The sequence below is a fragment of the Leiobunum rupestre genome, chromosome 7 (assembly GCF_980474605.1).
Source record: "Leiobunum rupestre chromosome 7, qqLeiRupe1.1.hap1, whole genome shotgun sequence".
NCBI lineage: Eukaryota > Metazoa > Arthropoda > Arachnida > Opiliones > Sclerosomatidae > Leiobunum > Leiobunum rupestre.
In genome coordinates this window covers 21,221,765-21,243,827 of record NC_143390.1, presented here as the reverse complement: position 1 = coordinate 21,243,827, position 22,063 = coordinate 21,221,765, and the positions used below count along the sequence as shown (strand labels likewise).

Here is a 22,063-nt window from a genome sequence, read left to right as displayed (position 1 = left end):
GCAGATTTTCGTCTCGATGTGGCTGACGGTTTTTTAGACGTCACTATGTTAACTTAACAAACAACAACGTGAGAGGGGAACGCAGCAAAGGGGATTTTTTATCTCGTAGGCGGGGCCAAAGCCGTCAGAGTGATCTTACCATACGCGATACTCCAGGATAAGCATTCCAAGTAGAGGTATTCTTGCCGGTAGAGATGTTACCGTCCAAGATCACAGTGATATGAACCAACTACTAGCACAATTCCATATTTTGACACCAGTGGCGTAGAAAAGACTAGTTCCGTGAATTTGCTTTAACGATAATAAATTCTAACTTCCTCCTCTACCCCTCTGAACTTGTAACCAGTGTGATAACCTTCCTTGAATAAATTCTGCCTACGCCACTTAACCACACCACCAGGTTCAATTTCTGGACATTGAAACTGTTTCATTAGATAATAAAACCGTTATTAATATATCAAGTTTTCAGTCTTCTACACGGTAGCTGTCCCATTTTAAAGAATAAGTCGTTAAACCCATCTGGACAATATAAATAATTGGATTCTATAAAAAAATAGACGTAAATTCGATGCGTAATTTGGCTCGAAGACACCCCTGCCCTGTAGCCATTTTCGACGGGTAAACTGCGCGGTTAACTTTAGAATAGCGGATAAGAATCAAACTTTCTATTAATAATACTTTTATCGAAACTATGAATTTTTTTCGCTGACGATCGATTCGAGAGCTACATCCTCGAAGAAGAAATTACGCGACAAAAGTTTCCGCTTTCTATTTTGGGGTTAGCAAGAAGAAGAAGGACCAACCCAAAGTACGTCACTTTTGTACGTTTTAAAACGCGAGTCTCGGGGAAAAATTGAGACCAGCGCGGAGTCCCACTCAAACTTCCCGGAAAAATCGGAGACGTGACGTCACGAACGCGGCTCCCCGCCATTGGTGGAACCGGTTATGACGTCGTCCCGAAGCCGGACACCGTTGGAAGCTTATTCAGCATGACCGCCAAGCAGCTTCTTCAATCGTTGCGGCGCCACAGGTGCACGAGGAACCCGCGCCATTCGTATCCCGCCAGTTCAAGATTTGCCCGTATCTCACCTAACTCGTACACTCCGAAAAGGAACCCCAGTTGCAAAAGTTAGTTTCTGGAAACGCGCTCGACGTATGATGTTGGATACGGGTCATCATCTTCCGTCAGTTGCCATCGCCGTTATTGACTCGTTGTGAGTTTGTTTACATCAACGGAGGAACTAAACGAGTGCGCGATTTTAGAAACGACACGAAGATAAAGAGAAAAAAATTAGTGACAATGTATTCCTGGTGGGCTATTTTGAGATGGATACTAGTAGGACTATTGGCGACCCTCGTTAAATGTAAGTAGTTAATTTAGTTTTTTTTTGCGTCTTTTACGTTTACACGGTGGGGTTAGATTGATAGGGGTGTTGGTAAACATTTGACGGATTAAGCTAACGCTAGGAACCGTATAGGGAAATTGGGTGTACTTTGGTTTCTCATGGGTAATTGCTAGCCAATATTTTTAACGTTAAAGTTGGGATAGGGGTTGGATAAATATCGGTAGACCAGTACTTCCGATATGTGTTAAAAATATTTATTTTGCAATACCATTGAAAAAAATGCATTGCTGAGTATTTTTTTACCCTTTTATATTAGTAGACTAACTCCAAAACACTTATGTATCTACTCGGGGGTAAACGTTGTAGAGTTTCGAGATACTTGTAGTATTAATGTACAGGTACCACGGTATTTACCCGCGGGTGCAAATTTATATTAATTCTTCTATTCATTATTTAATTATGCTTGGGAGTAGGTTGGACTGGCTATATAAAAAGCGTCTTCGCATTGTCTTAATCTACCGTAAAAACTGTAATTATACTCTTGAACTTAATATCGTAATTGTTCGTGTTTTTTTGCGGTCTATTCAATTCAGTTCGTGATCATTCGAGCATAATTTAAATCATTCTTCTTCGCGGCCACCAGACTTGAAGAAAACTTCTAGTTTTCTAGAATTTAAGAAATCCCCCCGGGCTAGTCTAGACCGCAGTCGGCGATTCGGAAGTGGGAAAAACATTCGATTGTGTTATAAATTGACGGGTAGACCTTTGCTTGGCTTCACCATCCCAGACTAGCAATTTCAAGGTCAAAGTCTACGCCCTATGACCTCTCTAATTCCCTCCTTTACCATCGCGTTGTTTTTCACATTTGGAATTTCAGTTAAAAATATAGCCACCCCCCCCCCCGTATAATTGCACACGTTAAAATTCCTCTTCAATTTGGAGATATGTATAAGTAGTTAATGTTTGACCTAATAACCTTGACAATCGCATTGAATCAAAAGAAAAAATCCGCTTCGAGCGTATGAAATGACAGGAAAACACATATTTGATTGGTGGGTCGCAATGTCGGAATGAATTCTTTTATCTCAATTAATATATTTGGATTATAAATACTTTTTGAATGTTGCTCGTCTTCGGGCCAAAAATCTCCGTACCCGGCGTATCCGGCTCTTCGTATAAAAAATACAAAAAAATTTGGGGTCTGCATGTAGTGTTCCGCCTGTAAAGTGGGCTTCCGCGGGTCTGACATCACCCGGAAGGAAAAAAACAAGTTCTTTTTCATATATATATTTGTACGTATATACGGCAAACCGTCGCGACAAGTTATCTTTACTAAAAGGATGTATTCTTATTAGAGACTTTGAGGTTTCCTTCTTCGTTGTAACTTGGGGTGACGTCAGACTCTGGGTCAGGTATACTTGTAGATATACGCGCGCTCGGGTCTTTGGTATCGCTCGACTGAGCTTTTCCTCATGGCCCCATCCTTGACGTTGAACGCTTTTCAATGGTAATAGTGGCGGGGGGGAAATCGACTTTACCCCATGTTCGCCGTCGAGTACGCTGCTAAGTAGAGGCGAGAGTCCACGTGGCGTACGCGTACGTCTTGTTTCTTCGAATATTTCGCGCGCAAAAATAAGACAGAAACCTAAATTGTAGTAATTTTTGATTCGGTACTACGAATTTCAAGGTTTTGCGAAACCCGGGGCGTGAAAATTGGGGCATTAACAAGAGAAATATCTTTTGGTTTTTACTTTATTATAGTGTCTACTTCCGTTGCATTCAGACGGGGATTACTATTGAATAATTTAGTGACCTTCGGTTATTAGCGAGTTCGGAAATTGAGAAATTCTTAAAGAAATTATCTCGTTAAAAAAAACTTTTTTTTGCGAAATATTTAAATTTTCATTTGTATTTTATATTCTTTTAAATGCAAATTTAGTTAACAAGGATTATCTATCTGTTTTTAATTTTTTTTAATAAATATTTATTTTTAAACGTGAATATTTATTGGAAATTAAATTTTATTACTCTTGTTACTACAAAGGCTATATGCTTTTAATTTTGATAATATTTATTTCTAGTAAAGGAACAAAAAAAGTCCTTGTAATATAGAAGATATTGGGTTAATATACTTTAAATTATCACCTGCCGCGAACAAAAAGCGAACTGTTTTTATGAATGCAAATTTGGCGAATGAGATACCCCTCCAAATAACATAGGATTCTTATATAATGTCCTTGAATAACTAGATACTCCAGAACCATTTCAGATAAGTCTTATATCGTGTATTTTCTCACAGAGCAAATTATCCTAAATTTATCTCGTAATTCCTTTAAATTACTTTCTCACGATTTTTGATACAGACACTAATTCTCGTGAATGCTGGCCTGGGAATAGCCAGTGCAACATTTTCGAAGATTTATTTTTTAACATTGGCGATTCCTTTGTATTAATGGCAACAAGAAAAATACTTAAGTACAATTTTACAACCGATTTATGGCACAAAGTTAAAAATCCAACGTAAACAAACCGTTTGACGACTAGTTGGAAGATTTCCTGGACGCGTTATATTTTTTATTACACCATCAAATGCCAAATATATTATCGCTGACGATTTTAAACACGTAGTTTCCTTGTTTTTGTAACTATTGGATCGTCAACCTTAATTAGTTTTTACACTATTTTTCCTGGTGTTTCATTTAAAAAAAGTATTTGAGTGTTATTTGTTTCGCGGTATCAATCGATATCCGTTATCTATGGGTGCCGGAACAATGCTTTTGAAAGTGATATCATCCCTTTAATCTGGGCTAGGGAAAGAAGTATTTATAAATGGAATAAACCATAATGAACTTTTGACGAAATACACGAACACGGTCTTGTATGAGGGCTTTTAAGTTAAATATCCGATACGTGTTTTGTACTATGCTGAGGTTATTAGATAAAATCTTTCCACAGATAATAAATGAAATGTTTGAATTCTTCTCAACTTTGACTCCTGAATTAAGGTTATAAGTTGGTGGACTGCTTGAACTCGATCGAGGGGGTAGTCGCTTTAGTAACGTCTACAAATTGTACTGGAATTCTTACATAAGAAAATCACAAAGTGAGAAATCGGTGTCAATCACAAAAGAGATAAATCTGTGCAAATCACAGAAATCACAAAGAAAATCAGTGAAAATAACGGAAAGGAAAATCGGTGGTAATCACAGATAAATAGGAAACTAATGGAAATCTTAGAAAAACATAAAAATTCAGTCGCAATCACAGGAGAGTCACAAATCAATTAAAATCACCATGTTCCCAAAATCAATAATCAGGTGTTCAAAATGTTCAGGCCAACTTGGGTGTGTATGGGGCTTGAGGTGTGTTGCTGGTAACTTGTACTATACCAGAGAAGGAGGGACTATTTTAGATGCTAGATCACGATATAAACAAAGTGGGACAATGAGTGGATTGTATTTTATTTGAAACATGACGTGTATTAACGGTGTTTTTTTTTTGATTAGCGGAGGCATGCGGCTACCCGGGATCGCCGGCTCACGCCGTCGTCGAATTCACGGAGGAGGTCATCAACCCTGGCACAGTCGCCACGTACAGCTGCGAAGCGGGCTTCGAGCTGCTGGGACCCACCAGGCGCATCTGCAACGACAACGGCACGTGGACGCCGCCGGGGATACCCTTTTGCGGTAAGTGACAGTCCACGCCCGGATGCTCGCATTCGCTGTCCAGCCAATTGCTCGTCAAACTTAAGTTTGGTGAACCAGTACGTGGGGGGTAACAGTTTCGCCGTATTTCCCAATTCTCAACGCCCGTGTTTCTACGGGTCATACTTGTTAAAAAATCCTACACCGGCTTTAGCGAGTTCAAAACGAATTGTGGTGGAAAATTTACGATCATTTTTATCACGCCAGCCGCGAAAGTTACGTTAGTCTCGGGGGTAAACCTTTTTCTTCCTCGAATACGTTATTTATTTTTACACCTCGAAATTCAATTTACTCGGCGCTATATTTTACACGTGTTTAGAAAAATATTCGAAGGTGCACGACCTCTTAATTGCTCGAGCAACATTTTTGGTGTTGACTCCCCGCCGCGCTAAGGCGTATAATTGTAATCAAAGGGGTGACTAAACTGAAAGCATTTCGGAGGAACACCTTACCAACGCTGAGAGTAATCAACGACGGGGAAAACCTTGACTGCTAGGAAGGGCACGCCGGGGTCCGGGTCGTAAGTAGGTCAGAAGACGCGTACTTACCCGTCATGGCGCCGGGGAATAACGGAACCCTTGAATACGTCGGCGTTGTTACCGGAAGTCGGTCCGAGGGGAGAGGGAGGTTTATTTTTAGGCGAAACGGAACAGAGTGTCTATTCTTAACCCCTCTGTCTCCCACGTTCCGAATTCTATGGAACCAAACACGCAAAATGGACTTATCCCACCACCCTATTGCCCGGTAATAGCTATATTGGGAAATAAACTAAAACCAGCACCAGCGCGTATAATAATAGATAGTCATTGGTAGGGGCATTGAAGCGCGACCGCCGAACTTTCTTTGAAAAATGTTCATCTCTCCCTTTTGTCAAATCATCATTTTCGCTTAAGAAATCCTTCGCGTAAAAGAAATAATAAGATAAGCCAGGGAGCTTCGGGTAATCAAAACGAGTCGCCGCGGGTCGCCCCAAACACGCTGGAAATATTTGTATCGGGGAGCTCGGGGTGAGACTAAAGATTCCGGTACGATTTGCCCATAGGCATTAGAGAGGTAACCAACTGTAACGGACTAGGAAGTCAACGACCATGAAAAAAAACACGCTCGTCAATCTTGGGATGAAAAACCCGATTTTCGGAAATTATTGGCTCGGATTTCGGGCGGTTGGTAGCTTATGTACCGTACCGAACTGGTTTTTGGTTGACATTGTCTCAACTCGGTTTTGTCCTTGCTTGGGAAATCGTGGGAGCGCCTCTTTTTAGGGAATTCGGGGTGTTTCGAAACTTTTAAAGAAGAAAGCAATTTTTGTCGACATTTTAACGTCAATACTTGTTCCTGTTCCCTCGAGAATGGTGTTGCAGTCATTGATTTTTTTGTTATTATTTATTAAGAACAGTGTCAATGTTGTTCGAAACTCATCCTAATTCCCATTCACAAATAAACCGAGTTAGTGGAGTATGGCGATGGTTAAGTCAGCTTAGATGACAGTTCAGTCGAGGCACTGCGAAGATGGCATCCACCTTTGACGAAAGTGTACGGTGAATACCCAAACACCATGGTGTCTTACAGCTCTTAGCGTGTCTAAAAGGAAGTATTATCATTGGACTGTGTCCTCCATTGTCCAGATAGCGTTTTGACATCTAATTTCGGCAAACTAGAACTAGCTTCGATACCGCCCGCAATAAGCAACGGTGATATCCGAGGACCAGTACCTTAGTAACCCATTGTCGAGGGGGTTATTATTAGAAAAAATAAACAATTGCGCCGAAAATGACACCGGTTTTGCGTATCTCCATTTTTGAAATTTGTACCTGCAGGGTACTAAATTGAACCAGTCTACAGTCGTGGCCTTTTTATCCGTTCGGTTCCTATTATTACCCCCGGGGTACTCGAGTTGACAAACGAAAGTAGCTAGTTTTATAAATACCGGAATAATCTCGATATTCAAATAAGTTACAAGGACTAAAATTTTACATTGTAATACCCGTTTTATTTTGGCAATTTTTGTTATTTAGGTGGGTACGAAAAAACCTTTTAATCGTGAGAGATTTAGTAAGCGTGACGATATTTCGACTCGCGGGCTTTTATCGTTTTTATTCGCGAAAACTTTTCATTTTTTTTGTATAAAGCATATATAGAGGTCCTTGGTCCGTTTTTTTTCTACAAAAAACCCTATTTGGCAACGTTTTGTTATTTATGACTAAAACGGAAAATATAATAGGGAACAGACACCTAAGTCTGCTGTTTGTAGAAGTTAGCGGAAAAAATTGATTAGGGGTATATCCGTTTTTAAAAACGAGTAGTGTTATTGGTTTTAGTAGAGGAAAAGGAAAATTCAATTACGTATTGAAGTTGTAAAAAAATAAAATCGCGTGGCGCGGGATTCCTGTTAAATTTCTAATCTCGATCTCGCGTTTTTACCAGTTTCTTCAACTTATCTAGAGATAATTAAAAATGTCAAGTTTAAGATTGTGGAAAAAGGGAATTTTAATCAAGATGTATATCAAAATTTAAAGAAAGTGATTTGTTTTAAAAATTAATCTATTTTAATAGAAGAAAAATAAAAAATTTCCAATACGAAGCAAATCTGAGAAAACTAAAATATTAATTAGCAATTAAATTAAGATTTAATTTTAGATTATACCGCCGATAGAAGCAAATTAATCAATTAGAGTGGGAATAGTTCAAAAATTAATAAAGTGCAATAAAAAACCCGAGTTAAATATAAATGTATTTGATTTTAAAAAAGTAGGTCTGGCAGCTCCGTTTATTTTTAAGGTAGGCCTAATAAATTCGTTATTATTACTGCAACGTACATTCTAATCTTAGTGTTAATAATCGAAATAAACTTAGCACTCTAAAATCCATTAGTGACCCCAATTGATTGTGAATCCGAACTTGAATAGAGAATGGGTGGGTCTAACCTTTCGGATAACCCCGTGTTTACAATTAGTCATTCTTTGTTTGTGCCACTATCAACTTCCCACCAGGATCGCTCCTTTGGCAAAATAGGTCAGCTTGCCCATACCGCCCTAATGTGTACCTTCAGAGGCACTCCTTATACCTCCGCGTCAAAACACGCTGTATATTTTTAGCACCGCTCTCCTAAAAATCTTAAATATACCCGCTCGTATTTTAACTCATAACGGATGGTTATGATGAAGAATTGCTTTATTTCTTTACACGAGTAATTTAGGTCGGTATTGTCGAGTGGGTGTCTTACTGAATGTTACACGAGGTCACCATTCTTGATCCAAACGCGTAAAAACTTTTTTTAATTTTAGCTTATTATTATAGAATTTTTTACACGATCCATATTTACAAACAATGGCCTAGCTGTCTGAATATAGTTGACAAACTTGAAATGACGGAATATTTCGTAAATATATAAATTCGAAGTGGTCTCTATTGTGGGTAATTTTCCAAAACTATAATCTGTTTAATTTTAATCGGAACAAAGAGAAGAAACTGGATTTTATAAACGTATCGAGTTACTTATACCCGGCATACGCAACTGTATTAAATTAAAACAATAGATATTATTTTTAAAAATAACTTTTCATCCATATGATTATCCCAGTTTCGTAATATCATCGGTTTTCCATTGTGTTCCGCTAGAATTAAGAAAAGAGAAAATGGTAATAATACTAAACCGGAAATCGCGCAATAACTTTTATAATGATATCGTAAATTTTATAATGATATCGTAATTCTTTAGAACTGTCGGCAAATTGCCTACTTGTCCCGAAGCTTGGGGTTAAAAATCGTATTAAATTTTTTATCTAAGATTTGTAATTACTACCAAAAGATATTTTGTCCAAGAAAGTAACTGATAACATTGAAAAGTTTCATTTTGGTGTTCTAAGGTATACGAAATCAGTGAAGCAAATGTCCAAAAAAAACGATTACAACCGAGAAAGGAACTCCGTATAGTTCTTTCAACTGCGACATCTCGAATTCCGCATTACTTCGTCCATGTGAAACTAAATGTTTTTTGTTTTTTGTACTCCAATACTTTACTAAAGTGTCCGTTTTGGTAAGGTCAAATCCGAACGTATCTGTATATTTTTCGTTTCCCGTATCACGTTCTGAAAAGCAAAATGTTTTATTTACGAAGATGATACAAGTATAAATAAGGAAATTTTTCCTATAAATATTTTCCAAATATACGGTAAGGATCTTTACACTAGCGTGAATACGAAATTTTATTCCTTTCAAGAAGTATTTAAACTCGGGAATGGCTCCCAGCTCGGCGCTGTGTGAATTTATGATGTAAACAAACTCTCGACGGATGTAGTTGGATCCATACTGATTGCTAATATACGAAACGCTTTGAATACCAAGGCGTTTCGTATTGTTAGACGTGTCAATATGAAACTGCTTAGTTACGGTCCATCTTGGAGCCTTCGACAGACGGTAAGCGGGTTGTCCTGGCTAATGGAATGGTTCAATGGGGATGGGTTCGCTTCCCTAGACTACTATTATCCGCGACGTCTTCCTCTTTAAAGAGCGTATTAATGATGGCTGCACTCGACGGGGAGGCCACTGGATTTTTTAGAACTTAATTACTAACTGGTTCCTTCCGGGGGAAAAAGGAAGCGGGTTTAAACGTAGATCGACATTGCTCCATTAAACGGTTCGCATCCTTCGAATATTTTACGCGAGAATTCGCGACTTGTATATATGTTTCATTACCAAATATATTACTTCTCGCTACACGTACTCCGTATAAGAATGTATGGATGGTAGTTTCTGACTTCCTGGTAATTCTGTAGGCTTCGTTTAGTCTTATTTTTAGCTGACAAATAAATAATTGTGTTTTTCTATATTGGATAGTTCTTAATGTCGCCGCTGGTAAAGCACCGATGCAGTCGTCAATTGTGGGCGGCGGGGTCCCACAGAAAGGGGTGGACGGCAGCACCAGTACCTTCTTTAACGGAGAAACCTGTACCATGACCGAACCAGAAAGGTCACCGTGGTGGTACGTCAATCTCTTGGAGCCTTACGTCGTCCAGCTTGTCCGGGTGGACTTCGGAATGTCCTGTTGCAGTACGTATCTTCGTTTTGACGCTGGTTATATGTTTATTTTACAACAACCTTTATGGTAATTTTGGTTATCGTAAATTTATGATTGCAGCGAACAACCGTCCAGCCACCATTGTCGTGAGAGTGGGAAATAATCGTCCCGATTTGGAGATGAATCCAATCTGTAACAAGTTCACCGGCTTCCTCGGTAAGAATCTCTTGAATGGCTTCCGATTGAAGAGAATGATGGATGATGATTGAAAGCTCAACGATTTAACGATCTTTATTTTGGGTGACTCTACAGAGGAAGGCAGGCCATTGTTCCTACCCTGCTCGACTCCGATGCCAGGAGCCTTCGTCAGCATTCACTTCGAAAGTCCAGCTGGAATGCCATTGTCCATCTGCGAGGCCTTCGTCTACACTGACCAAGCTCTGCCCATCGAACGCTGTCGGTCCTTCCGAGATCAGCCCCTGGGCAGTACGTCCACCTACAACGGCAAATGCTACCTCTTCTACAATAACCACCAAAGCAATTTCGAAGCCGCTAAGAGTTTTTGCGAGATCAGAGGTGGCAGTTTGGTTGACGAAACCAGTCCCGCTTTGCAGGGGTTCCTCAGTTGGGAACTCTTTCGAAGACATCGCATCGACCCCAATGGATACTGGCTCGGGGCCGTCAGGGATCCCGAAGACAGAAAGAACTGGAAATGGATCAATGGTAACAGACATTTTCCCCACTTACTACCCGTTCTCTAAAATTCTCGCGTAGGTCTATATTTAAACGTTCCGTGTCATCTTGTTCCCGAAATCACGGTCATTGACTTGATAATATGTACCGACTTGATCGATTTACAAAATAATTAATCATCGCTCTCTCTATTTTGGGTCCGTTTAGGCAATGACGTCACCATTTCGTTTTGGAATTTACCGGGAACGAACGAAAACTGTTCACGCTTCGATGGCAAAAAGGGATGGCTGTGGTCCGACACTAATTGCGAAGCCAATCTTAATTTCATCTGTCAACACCGTAAGTTAGCTGGTATTTTGTACCGTATTATTATTACGTACTCTTCGTTTTCCTCTATTGATCCTACAAAGGCTCGTAGAAACGGAGACGGATACGTTAAGTAATTTAATTTTTTTTGGAGTAACCTAAATATTGTATATCTGCAACAGGTCCAACGACATGCGGAGCTCCCGAACGAGCGGCCAACTCCACAATTCTGGCCCGAAATTTCGAAATCGGATCGGTGATTGAGTATCGTTGCGCCCCGGGCCACCTTTTGATTGGCCCCAATATCAGAACATGCTTGCCCAACGGATTCTTCAGCGAGTTTCCTCCAAAATGCAAATGTGAGTAGATACGATGAAAAAACGTTGCTTCTTTTACGAGGTCGCGACGTTGGTACCCGTATCCTCTAATCCCGCCTTCCCCAGATAATGCCGTATTCTTTAGGGGTTTTTTTTCTATCTCGTCAAAACTTCATTTCCACTTCCAAGAATGTTAATTAAAAACTTCTCCCTGGTTATACTAATTACGCGGGCCAAGTTTTCGCTTTTATCCAGCGGCGTGAACGGGGGAGGGGTCACTCGCGTTGTTTTTTAATCGCTGGGAAAGAGTACCTCGGACCAGACCCAAACTTGTACCGTTTGTCCTTCATTCCTCGCCTTGTTTGGTATTCGAGAGTAGTCCCGCTTATCGTTTCACTTCATCAACGAAGAAAAATGGAAACATTCCCAACACATTTGTGCCACAACGTATAGGTTATTGTTTATGTGCAAATGACGTTGCGAAAGCGAGCGGATATTATAACTAATTGTTAAGAAAAGAGGCTTATAGTTTATTGTTCATATTTTACAACCTTAATTCCTCTGTGGAATTTAAGCATGGCGAGGTTTAATTTTGGGTTTTGGTACGGTAGTAATATACGACACTGGGATGAAATCGGTCGTCGATTAACACGTGCAACGACCTTTCGTGTTTCTCCAGTTGCTCCGTAACCCTCTCCCTCTCTGGGGAATTTCGTGTATTCTGTATAAAGAATAATTTAAACTCCCTAAATGTAGATTCGGTGGGTCAGGAACCATTACTGACTGTATACGATGCTAACGTTACCTATTAAATAGTTACATGCCAGGTTTAGTCAAAGACGTGGTGAGACTAAGGATCACGAATTTAACGATTCTTCGCTATAATAAAGTATCTCTACAATGACTGTGGTATGCTCGTCTAGAAAAGCCTGCATTTTATACTCTTGTCCCTGTAGCGTTCATTTCGGGATTTTTTCATATATATTCCCGGCCATCTAGAAGTGGTTAATAATAGGCAGGCAGCTGGAACAAAAGTGGGGATTGGATAACCGGTTTTTCTTTCGCGTAAGATTCTGAATAAATTTATTGACCCAATGAGGCTCATCATCGTATATTATTACGTTCCAGTTTCTGGAAGAGAAATGCCTGGCACTCATGAACTACTGACTGTCAGAAACAATGCTTCGGGGGCCTCTTCAATTACTTTTATTATTTTTCTTACTCTATATCTTCCTCCCCTTGAGAATTCTTTCTCGTTAATATTTCCCTACGTTAAAGCGTTTCCCTATCGGTCTCTCATCTTTTGGATGTTTTATTTTATTTTCATGCCCTTTGGTGGAATTAACAATTCTTCTTATTAGAAAATAACTATGATTAAAAAGTGTTTCTAATTATCTAAATAGGAAAATCTCTGGTACTTTTTTCTTACCTTTAATTTTACGGCTGATACATTTCCGAGATTTGAATACGGCAGACTATGACCTGACCCATATTTCGTTTGCCGTTCTATTTTCGTATTAGATAATAATTTGAATAATAATCTCTTCAGACTGCAATTTTTTTTGGAAATCCCAAAACTTTAAATATTTCCGAGCCAATTTATGTATTTGACACTTTGACTGAAAAACGTGTTCAATTCCTGTTTAGATTTGGAGTGCGGACCACCCGCGGACATCGCTAATGGAGCCTACGTTCTACCAGACGGTACTCGCCACTACTTGAGCTCCGTCAAGTATTCTTGCGGAGAGGGATTCGTACTTGTTGGCAAAAGACACCTGGTTTGCGACGTCGACGAAAGGTGGAACGGACCACCACCGAGATGCGAAGGTTAGCCGCTATAACCGTTTGTTTAAAGCTAAATGTTTTAAGAACTTAACCAAGGTTGGCTACCAAATTTTAAAACAATATCCTATAGAGATAGGCTTATCTAATTTACATAGAAGTGAATTTTTCCACCTGTTACTCTCAACGCGAGTCGTGAATGAACCCTGGAACCTTCCAGCGGGTTCTTTAACAACGTACGCCTCCGCGATATGCCACTCAAATTAGGAACTTACTTGGCTGATTACGCCGTAACCCTTTCAACTACGAATGAAGGCCTACAGACGGGCGTGTTTTTGCACCCTTCTAGAAATGTGGGAAACATTTCGCGGATAGTTTGTTTACGACCTTTTTCTTACGTCTGACATTATAAAACGCGTTGGCTTATCCTTGAATGAACGGGGAAGCGAAATTCCTTCCAAATTGAAAAGAAATCCGGTTATAAACCGCTCGCTAATGGGGAAATGGCCGACTGATAACTCAACCGCCGTGTACGCCTGCTTCGGAGAAAGAAGAGGTACCTGAGGTAACGCGTCTCTCTTTCACGATACCGTTATATCGAGGAATATTTCTTGCTCAAATGTGACCCGAACTTCCCCGAAGATTGCGATAAAAATGTTTTCTTAATTACGACTTTTTCCTAGTACAGATTGCTTACAAGAATGGCGCGTAATCTTAGAGGTGATTAAGACGTTTTCAAAAATCCTTGACACTGAAGGGCGGTGGTGCTCTTTGACGCGAAAGTTCAAAGAATTGTTTTATCGCGGTACACTTTAGCCCAGTGCCCTCCCTTGTCGCTATAAGAATAAAGAACATTAGCTCCTAAACGACGCGACTATCCGTTGCATAAAACTTAATTTTTGCTTTTCCAAGCGAGTCTACGTGGATAATTTGCATGTATTCCACGGATTTAACGTAAAGAGGGGACCAAAGAGGAGGCGACTACGCCCTGAAAACTCTAAACAATGACGAAGAAAATTCTTATTGTTGAGTCTCTGCTTCTCTCGCAACCCACTGCTATCTCGCTTTAAAACGCGCTTAATATCCTCCATGAATTAATTTATGACTTTATAATTTTAAACGAGCTATTTTGAAACAAAGAGAGTTTCCGGTGCTCTTTGGTGGGAGGTTTAAAGCGAGAATAATAACGAGAGGGACGGACATCAAAGAGAAACTCCACCGAATAATTGCGTATTAATTAGATTTGAGCGTTCAGTGATGAGCTCTCTTTGGCGGCCTCTCCTTTTTGAGACTCCACTGATTAATTTAGCGATTTGGCGGCTTCTTCACTGATTAATTTAACGACTGACTAGCTCGTTGTAATATCATTTATTTTATTGATTTATCCTTCCACAGCCGTCTTGTGCCGAAGTCCTCCGCCCGTTTCCCACGGTGGCTATACGCTGTCCAGTAATTCCACGACCTTCGGTACCAGGGCCGAGTACAGCTGCGAACCTGGTTTTTCCATCGCCGGTAGTCCCGTCCTTACCTGTCTTTCAAACGGTTTCTGGGATGGAGTCGCCCCCGTTTGCGCCAAAGATCCAGGTAATGTCCAGTTTTAAATCAGAGTTGCCACACGTCAGGGAAGTCAGGGAATTTAAAAATGGCCTAAAAGGTCAGGGAATTTTAAGAATCTGTAAAAAGTCAGGGAATTAGATTTTATCTTGACACTTTTTAAAGGTAATTTTACTCTAGATCTATGACTAATTCTATGATTATCATTTATTTATTTGGCTAATTAGGGGTCTAGGATGGTTAACTTTTATTCAATAGATAAAGCTGTCAAAATTATTCGTAAAATTTTTTGATCAAGTAATTTATATTTCTGTATTATCCGATTAATTTTTTGATAAATTGTAAAATTAATCGGAAAAACGACGTTTTTTTTCGATAAAAAAATCTCATATTTTACGAATAATACATGTTTTTTAATCATTTTCCGAAATATTAACCGGTAAATTTCTTGTTTACATTTTTTCCCGAAAAAAATCTTATTTAAACACGGATAATGATTAACCATCCCCAACCTCTTCGGCTAATTGTTTCAACATTGCGATAACCTTTTTACTGAAATATAGGTCCATTTAAATTTATTAACTTCGGATAAAAGTAAAATATATAAAACAATTTACCTTAAAATGGTCAGGTAAAACGGGCATTAGTCAGGGAATTTGAATTTGAAAATTTTGTGGCAACCCTGTAAATGTAAGAAGTTAGGCAACTTTGCTCAATGACTTATTATTCCAAACCAATTAGGTGCCCGGGATGACGACTTCGAAGCCACGTCCGCGTCCAACTTCGTCCCCAGCACGGTGCGAAGTTATTCCGTCCCGGAAGAGAATCTGGCCACGGCCGAACATATCCCGGTTTCTATTTACACTCGTCGACCTCCAACGTCCTCTAGCAGTAGTAGTTCCTCGACGACCACCACTTTCAGTTACATTCCTCCCACGACAACCACCACGACCAAGACGCCAGTTAAGTCTTCAATGTTCCCCACGTGGAAACCTCCCTTCCTGCAAAAGTCGACGACGGAAGTTCCTATCGTGACCTTCTCCCCGGAGGAGGACAACGAAATTCCGGATACCCTCAACATCAGGACTCTACCAGGATCTCATTCCGCCGATATCGGAGGACACAAATCGGGATCAAGGAAGAAGGAACTGCCCATGTCCACGACTGCCAAGTTAAATATGGGTAAGAAGTTCATCCAGAGTCTGAAAATTTCCCTTTTCACTGACTACTTTCCTCCTCTTGGCGTATTTATGAACCAAATTACGCCCTCCGTTAACACTGCTAACAAGGAGAGTACCCGAAGTGTTTATTGCCGGTTTTGTTCAAAGTCGGGCGTAAATATAAAAGATATGAAATTTCTCAAAAGGAGACGTTGCACTACCCATTTGATTTGCCATGGCAACCGAATTTTTTTTGATCACTTAACACAAATCTCCTTTTGCAACGTCTCCTTTTGGGAAATTTCATTTCTCATATAGGTCTACATTACGCCTGACTTTGAACAAAATTAGCAATAAACACCTTGGGTACACTCTCCTTGTAAGTAAAATTGACGTTTGATCGATTTGACCTAACCTCTCGTTTATTGAAGAAATTAAGGCAAATTATGAATATAAACTGAAATTATTTAAATTGATTTAAACCTTATAGTTTGAACTGAGGTAACCGGAAATAAAAATTATTTAATTGAACCCCGAAAAAGGGTTTTTTTTTCGACGGATAATAAGCGGTGTTCATAAAAAAAGCGCTCACCCGTGAAATATTTATCGACTCCCGAAAAGAAAATTATATAATTTCTTCAATTCCCCAAATTTCTATTTTCTCTTATAAATTATATAATTATTTATTTCCTTTTGTGTCAATTAAATTCGCTAGGTGGCATCATCGCTCTGGGTGTCTTCGGCGGTTTCGTCTTCTTGGCGGCCATCATCACAGTCATCGTCATCATCGTGCGCAGGTAACATTCTTAAGCCACGCCTACTTCGTCTAACCACCGTTTCCGATTGGCGGAAACCCTCTTTTATTTTTAATACATTTTCCTCTATAATTCTTTCAATCGCTTTAATTTTCTCGATTTCAATATCAAAATACGACGCGTCACTGCCCTTCAGAAACTCGAAAATTACATCAAAAAATAAATTATATATTTTTTCGGTCTTTTAAAAAAAAATTTTTGTGGTTTTTCATAGTCGATTTCTTTTTGTAAAAAGTTTTCTTATTTTGGTCTTTTTTGTCGGGGTGTTTTTAACTAAACCACCCAAGCTCGAAAAACGTCCGGCGCAATAAGCGACGCTTGAGAAACTTGACCAATTTGACCAGACGACGTCGGAAGGGTCAACAGTACAAAGAATACGTTGCTTTCTATCCTTAACAAAAATTCCTAAAACGCTATCACTAAAAAAAAGTATAAGCACTAACCAAATATGTTTCTAAATAAGGTAAACTAAATTTAAATTAATTTAAATCACCATAAAATATTTTTTGTTTTACAATTTCTTGGGTTTTCACCTTTTTCGATTCAATGCACCCTTGTTTCTTTGGTACGATAATCACTGGAATATCTTCAAAGTAATTCCAAACCCAGTCATATCGGGTTGCAATTTTCTAAGCCTAAATTGCCAAAAATAAACTAGTATAAATAGTGACCCTTAAACGCGGTTTTAAATTTATCGCGTAACTTTTGTTCCAGTGATTACGACAGAAAAATTGCCGGTAATTGGGGGATTCGAAGGCCTGCGGTGTTAGTGTCAAACTGGTCCCTTTCCATTTAATGCTAGGCGTTTCCGTGCATGTTTATCGATGAGAAATATTTTCGATCTTCTGAAGGGCACAAAACCGGACGTTATTTTTACAATCATCACGTTCTTTCGCTGTGTTTTCCCGCGTCATTTGGTTGCGTTCACATTGTACACTCTATAATTCTTTCAACGGTGCACACTGGTGGTTTGCGGTATTTTGGGACTCAAACGGGGAACGAGTGGGGACAATTTGGGGACACTGTTGGTAACGGGTTGTTTTTTTGTTTCGTTCTTTCGTTGGTGATTTGTGTTTGTCTTTGGAAAATAAATATTCGAACCTATCTTGAGCAGAAAAGCTAATGGTTAAAATGGAAATGCTCTGAGGTTCCGTTCGCACTATCCCTGTTTTTGGCACCGCGATTCCACGAAAACCCACAAACTGATCTTCCCCTCTTCCTCTTCATCCATCGATCATCCTTCTAGGACCAGAATAAAGAGAGGCTCTGGTTCGGACAACACCACCATCTCCACCTACGACAGCGGATCGCACGGGGAGCACGGCTTGCACAAATATTACCGGCGTGCCTGGGAAAACCTTCGCTACGATGGCAAAAGTTCCGCCTTCCCTCCTCTGAAAAGTGACCACGCTGACCCGCACCATCATCACGCCCGGGTTGACCGCCAAGAAACGCTCGACCATCCGCACGTCAAGGGCAGCGGACGAAGCACCATCGAAGGCATTCGCGACCACCAAGAGATCGTTGTCAACGACGTCACCCAGATGTACTCTCGACCGGACAAGAAGAGACCCGCCCCGACCCGAGGTCACGACCCCCACGATAACAGGCAGAGGAGCGTACAAGACTGGTACAACAAGCAATTGGGCAGCCGACAAGGTCGTTACTAACCATCGCGTTACTTCTATATGGTGAAAGTCGAGAATGTTTTCATCGCCAAATATAAACGTGGTCCTCCGATTCTGCCTTTTCCGTAAATTCAGTGTCAAGCTCAACTTTAAATCAGTCAAATAGGGGACGTCAAGCGCGTGTTTCGAAGCTTTACCGTCCGCTAAACCGAACATTAGTATATGAAACGTTTATCGACGGACTTAATGACTTTTCGCTTTCGAATAAATAAATTTTTTGACGTCATTATTCAGAGGAGGAATTGAACGTAGAACGTTGGGACATTTTACTGCCAAAACGTTATAGAACCAATTTTGTGTAATTTATTTAAATTTCAGTGTACCTTTTTTAATGTTTGTTATTGTTTTCTATCCCTCTTCAACAAAACCAAATCTTAATGAGTTTTCAACGACTGATTCTTAATATTTTGGTGATATTTATACCGGCTGATTGACATTACCTGTACTTAAGTTTTATTCCAGTATAATTGGTATCGTGGATACTAATTTTTAGGGTTTTTATACTATATCCTTAGAACAAATGGAATCTTAATCGTAGATTTCTAACACAAATGTGTATTTTTATAATGAACTAAGACTTGTCAAATCTTTATATACTTTTAAGAATCTATTTAAGAATTATTTATTCGTCATAGTAGCTCTCCTATAGGCTGTAGCTTAGTACGCCCCACCTCACCGTAAGATGCACATCCGAACTAAAACAACTGTAATTTCCTTTTTCATTTTTGAGAATAAAAAAAGAGCTGTAAACTATTTTTTTTACAAAATAAAAATAATAAAAATAAAAAGTTCTTAAGTATAGACCGCTTTTTACCGTGTGTTGTTTTTGCTTTATATTTTGTGTTCATTGAACTGTTCATAATTATAATGGATGTTGAACGCCAAGTTCATGGGTGCTTTTTAAGTTAATCCCCGCAATAAATCAGAGTTTATAACGCGCAATGAGTGGAAAATATTGGGAAAAAGCTTCCAACCGTATTAAATGTAGTAGACTTGACGGAAGTGGGGAAAAAATTACTTTTAAAAAAATTTCAATATCGCGTTATTGAACTAGGCATTCGAATTAAAAAAAAAGTGGGTTAATTACGGTTTGGTTGATGTCCGGTTCTTCCGGAGGGCGTTGGTCACTCGAGCGTGAAATGATTGAAAAATAACGTTCTTCGACCGCGCTAATGTTGCGTGTTTCGTACGTTGAATGTATGCGTAGTAGGTATGAACAAGACCCTTTTTCTCTTCAGGCGTTCAAGCAGCAAGGCTCGACGCAGCCAGTCCAGAACCTCGTTAGGAGACATCGACCAGAACTCGGCCATGCTGGGGACCATCAATTTGAACGTCAAGCAGACCCCGCATTCGCCGCTGATGCTGGTCACATCCGCTTGACAACTGACAAAAAATACTCTTATGTTTTTGAAATTGATCTCAATTGTGCTTCCGTAACGTAGTAATATGGTAATGTAAGCCTTACTTGTTGGATAACTGACAATGCCCCGAGTATCTGGTACTTAATGCGTAGTCAGTCCAGGCATAACGTACTTAAAAATACGGGACCATAATGTTTTAAAATTGTAACTACACCAATTGTGCCTTAGTGTAACAGAAAAGACACCGTAAGGTTAAAGGGTTAATTAATAGTCTGCCAACAACCAAATTGTAGTTGGTTAACATGTTATGGTGATATACGGCGCATTTATTTGCAGTAAAAGGACTGATCGTGAGGTAACGAATGTGACGCGGGTTTTATTTATTGAAAATGTCTTAGATAATAGTATAGACGATTGTGATAACGTTCAGGAGCTTATGACCTTAAATAATTGACATTAGAAATTGAAAGTAGAAGTATTTTAACTATGACCAAAATTTTGTATCTGAAATGAGAGAGGTTAAGCATCGTAGGTTGTGAACGGGAAGGATTTTTAGGTACATGGTAGCTGTTGTGTCAAAATAACTTGTTAGTAGGTGGTTTCTTTTCGCTTGTTCCGAGCAGTAAAAATAGTAGCCCTAATACTCCGGAACAAGCGAATATTTTGGTTTGAGTCTATTTGATCGATTCCCAAATGATCGAACGGGTCCCATTTGATCAAATAGCATTTGATCGAACGAAATTTGATCGAAAGCTACTGTAGGGTAAAACTACTAGTTTTTTGGAGTACATCGAAAAGGCAACGGTGCATGCGCGCGTACATCAACCTAACTAACCTGACCCTATTTATATATATCAAAAACAACGGGCCGTTATCGTCGATGTCATAAAAAATTCCATCATATAGTGTATAAAGTAAAAATTTCTTCATCTTTGTGGCTTAATACAGTTAAAGCAATGAATTATTCCATCATTATTCCTTCTGCACTTCATATTGACATTCGGTAAAATAAAAACCTACCAACTGGTACTATAAATACTTTTGAATTCGATCAAATAGTATTCGATCATTTGAAGGTTCGATCTTATGAAACAAATGACAAATGGGATTCGATCAAATGGAATTTCTATCAATTGCAACGTATAATGATCGACTGTCGATCACATATTTTTCGATCAAATGGACCAACACCAATATTTTATGGGCCGGAGTAATTCTCATACCCGGAAGAGGCAAATAAAACGTTTTAGGCTAAAAAGAGCACACTTTTAGTCCGAGAACGGGCGAAAAGACACCACCTAATACTATCAAAAGTTTGTTAGTTCCCGCTTAAACTTAACGGGCTTAATCTCTCTCTTGACGCGAATAATTAACGCGTAGTATTTGTATTTAACAATTTCAGGGTATTAGCCTTAAAACGAGCCATGTAGTAGACATTGTTGTAAAAAACTTAGTTTGTTGATAGAATACTGAAACTATGTATTGTTTCAAATACACTATTTTTATTGAATTTTGTTAACGAATTTGGTACGCGTTAACCACCACTTCATACTTGTTCCCATCTCTAAGTAAATAGCGTAACACTCGGTACGTTTCAAAGTTGCGGTGGAGTGCGGGAGGAAAGCGCCATGAATTATGCAACTCTCGAATTCGGCGCCTTTATCAAGCATTGTGAAACACACAGATGCATTTTAGAGGGGGGCCAAGGTGGCCGCTTTCACAATCGAGTGGATGCTTTGGCGGGGATCACAATAGACCTATTTGCTCTGGCTCGAGTCGAGGGGGCGCTAGCGTACACTCGGCCTCTTTCTTTTGGCGCGGAAATTAGATACAGAAAACCAGGGACAGATGGCGCCAGCTCTCTGGAGAATTTTCCTCCATTTCTTTTTGTATTATTAATATAGTTTCAGGGTATTCGCGATAGGGGTCGGCGTGTTCTCTTTTTATTGCCGGATTAGCGGCGGGAACGGGCCAACCTATGGCGTACAAATTTGACAATACCCGCGGGAATTGAATGGGATCTCGAATGACGCGACGATCTTGGCTCAGTTCGTGATGGTTTAAAGTTCCGTAACAGCTTTCTGTTCTTCCGAACAAGTTTTTTTTCGTACTTTATTTATTTGGGTAGTCCTCTTACGAAATCATTCAATCGGGATTCTTTTTGTAAGACGTTTTGAGAGCGTCGTTCCCGCTTAAATTGTTGATAACCTCTTTGACCCTTTCGCCGTTGTTGAGCTAGAAAAGAACTCGCTAAAATATTTTACCCGGGAGATGGCTCTGAAAACGTATCTTTGAACCTATTCCCCGCCTCAGTATTCAA

General features: G+C 39.6%; 1 protein-coding gene across 2 annotated transcripts; it reads left to right on the top strand.

Annotated features, from left to right (window-relative positions):
- Positions 1–714: 714 nt before the first annotated feature.
- LOC149935108 (sushi, von Willebrand factor type A, EGF and pentraxin domain-containing protein 1) lies at positions 715–20,148 on the top strand. 2 transcript variants are annotated; one of them, XM_090154003.1, is made up of 12 exons: positions 715–1,364; positions 4,853–5,032; positions 9,887–10,099; positions 10,188–10,283; positions 10,380–10,790; positions 10,968–11,099; positions 11,249–11,425; positions 13,031–13,210; positions 14,561–14,749; positions 15,461–15,901; positions 16,595–16,676; positions 19,621–20,148. In XM_090154003.1, exons 1-12 carry the CDS (start codon positions 1,301–1,303, stop codon positions 19,760–19,762), a joined length of 2,307 nt encoding a protein of 768 aa, XP_090010129.1. In that variant the 5' UTR covers positions 715–1,300; the 3' UTR covers positions 19,763–20,148. The 2 variants fall into 2 exon arrangements, with proteins under 2 accessions (XP_090010129.1, XP_090010128.1); XM_090154002.1 differs by lacking the exon at positions 19,621–20,148 and adding an exon at positions 17,941–19,022 and having other exon boundaries at positions 720–1,364.
- Positions 20,149–22,063: the final 1,915 nt, after the last annotated feature.

Coding starts and splice junctions, on each gene's coding strand:
- LOC149935108 (XM_090154002.1), top strand. CDS start 1,301: ATGTATTCCTGGTGGGCTATTTTGAGATGGATACTAGTAGGACTATTG. Junction 11,426..13,030: donor GTTTCCTCCAAAATGCAAAT/GTGAGTAGATAC, acceptor ATTCCTGTTTAG/ATTTGGAGTGCGGACCACCC. Junction 14,750..15,460: donor CGTTTGCGCCAAAGATCCAG/GTAATGTCCAGT, acceptor CAAACCAATTAG/GTGCCCGGGATGACGACTTC.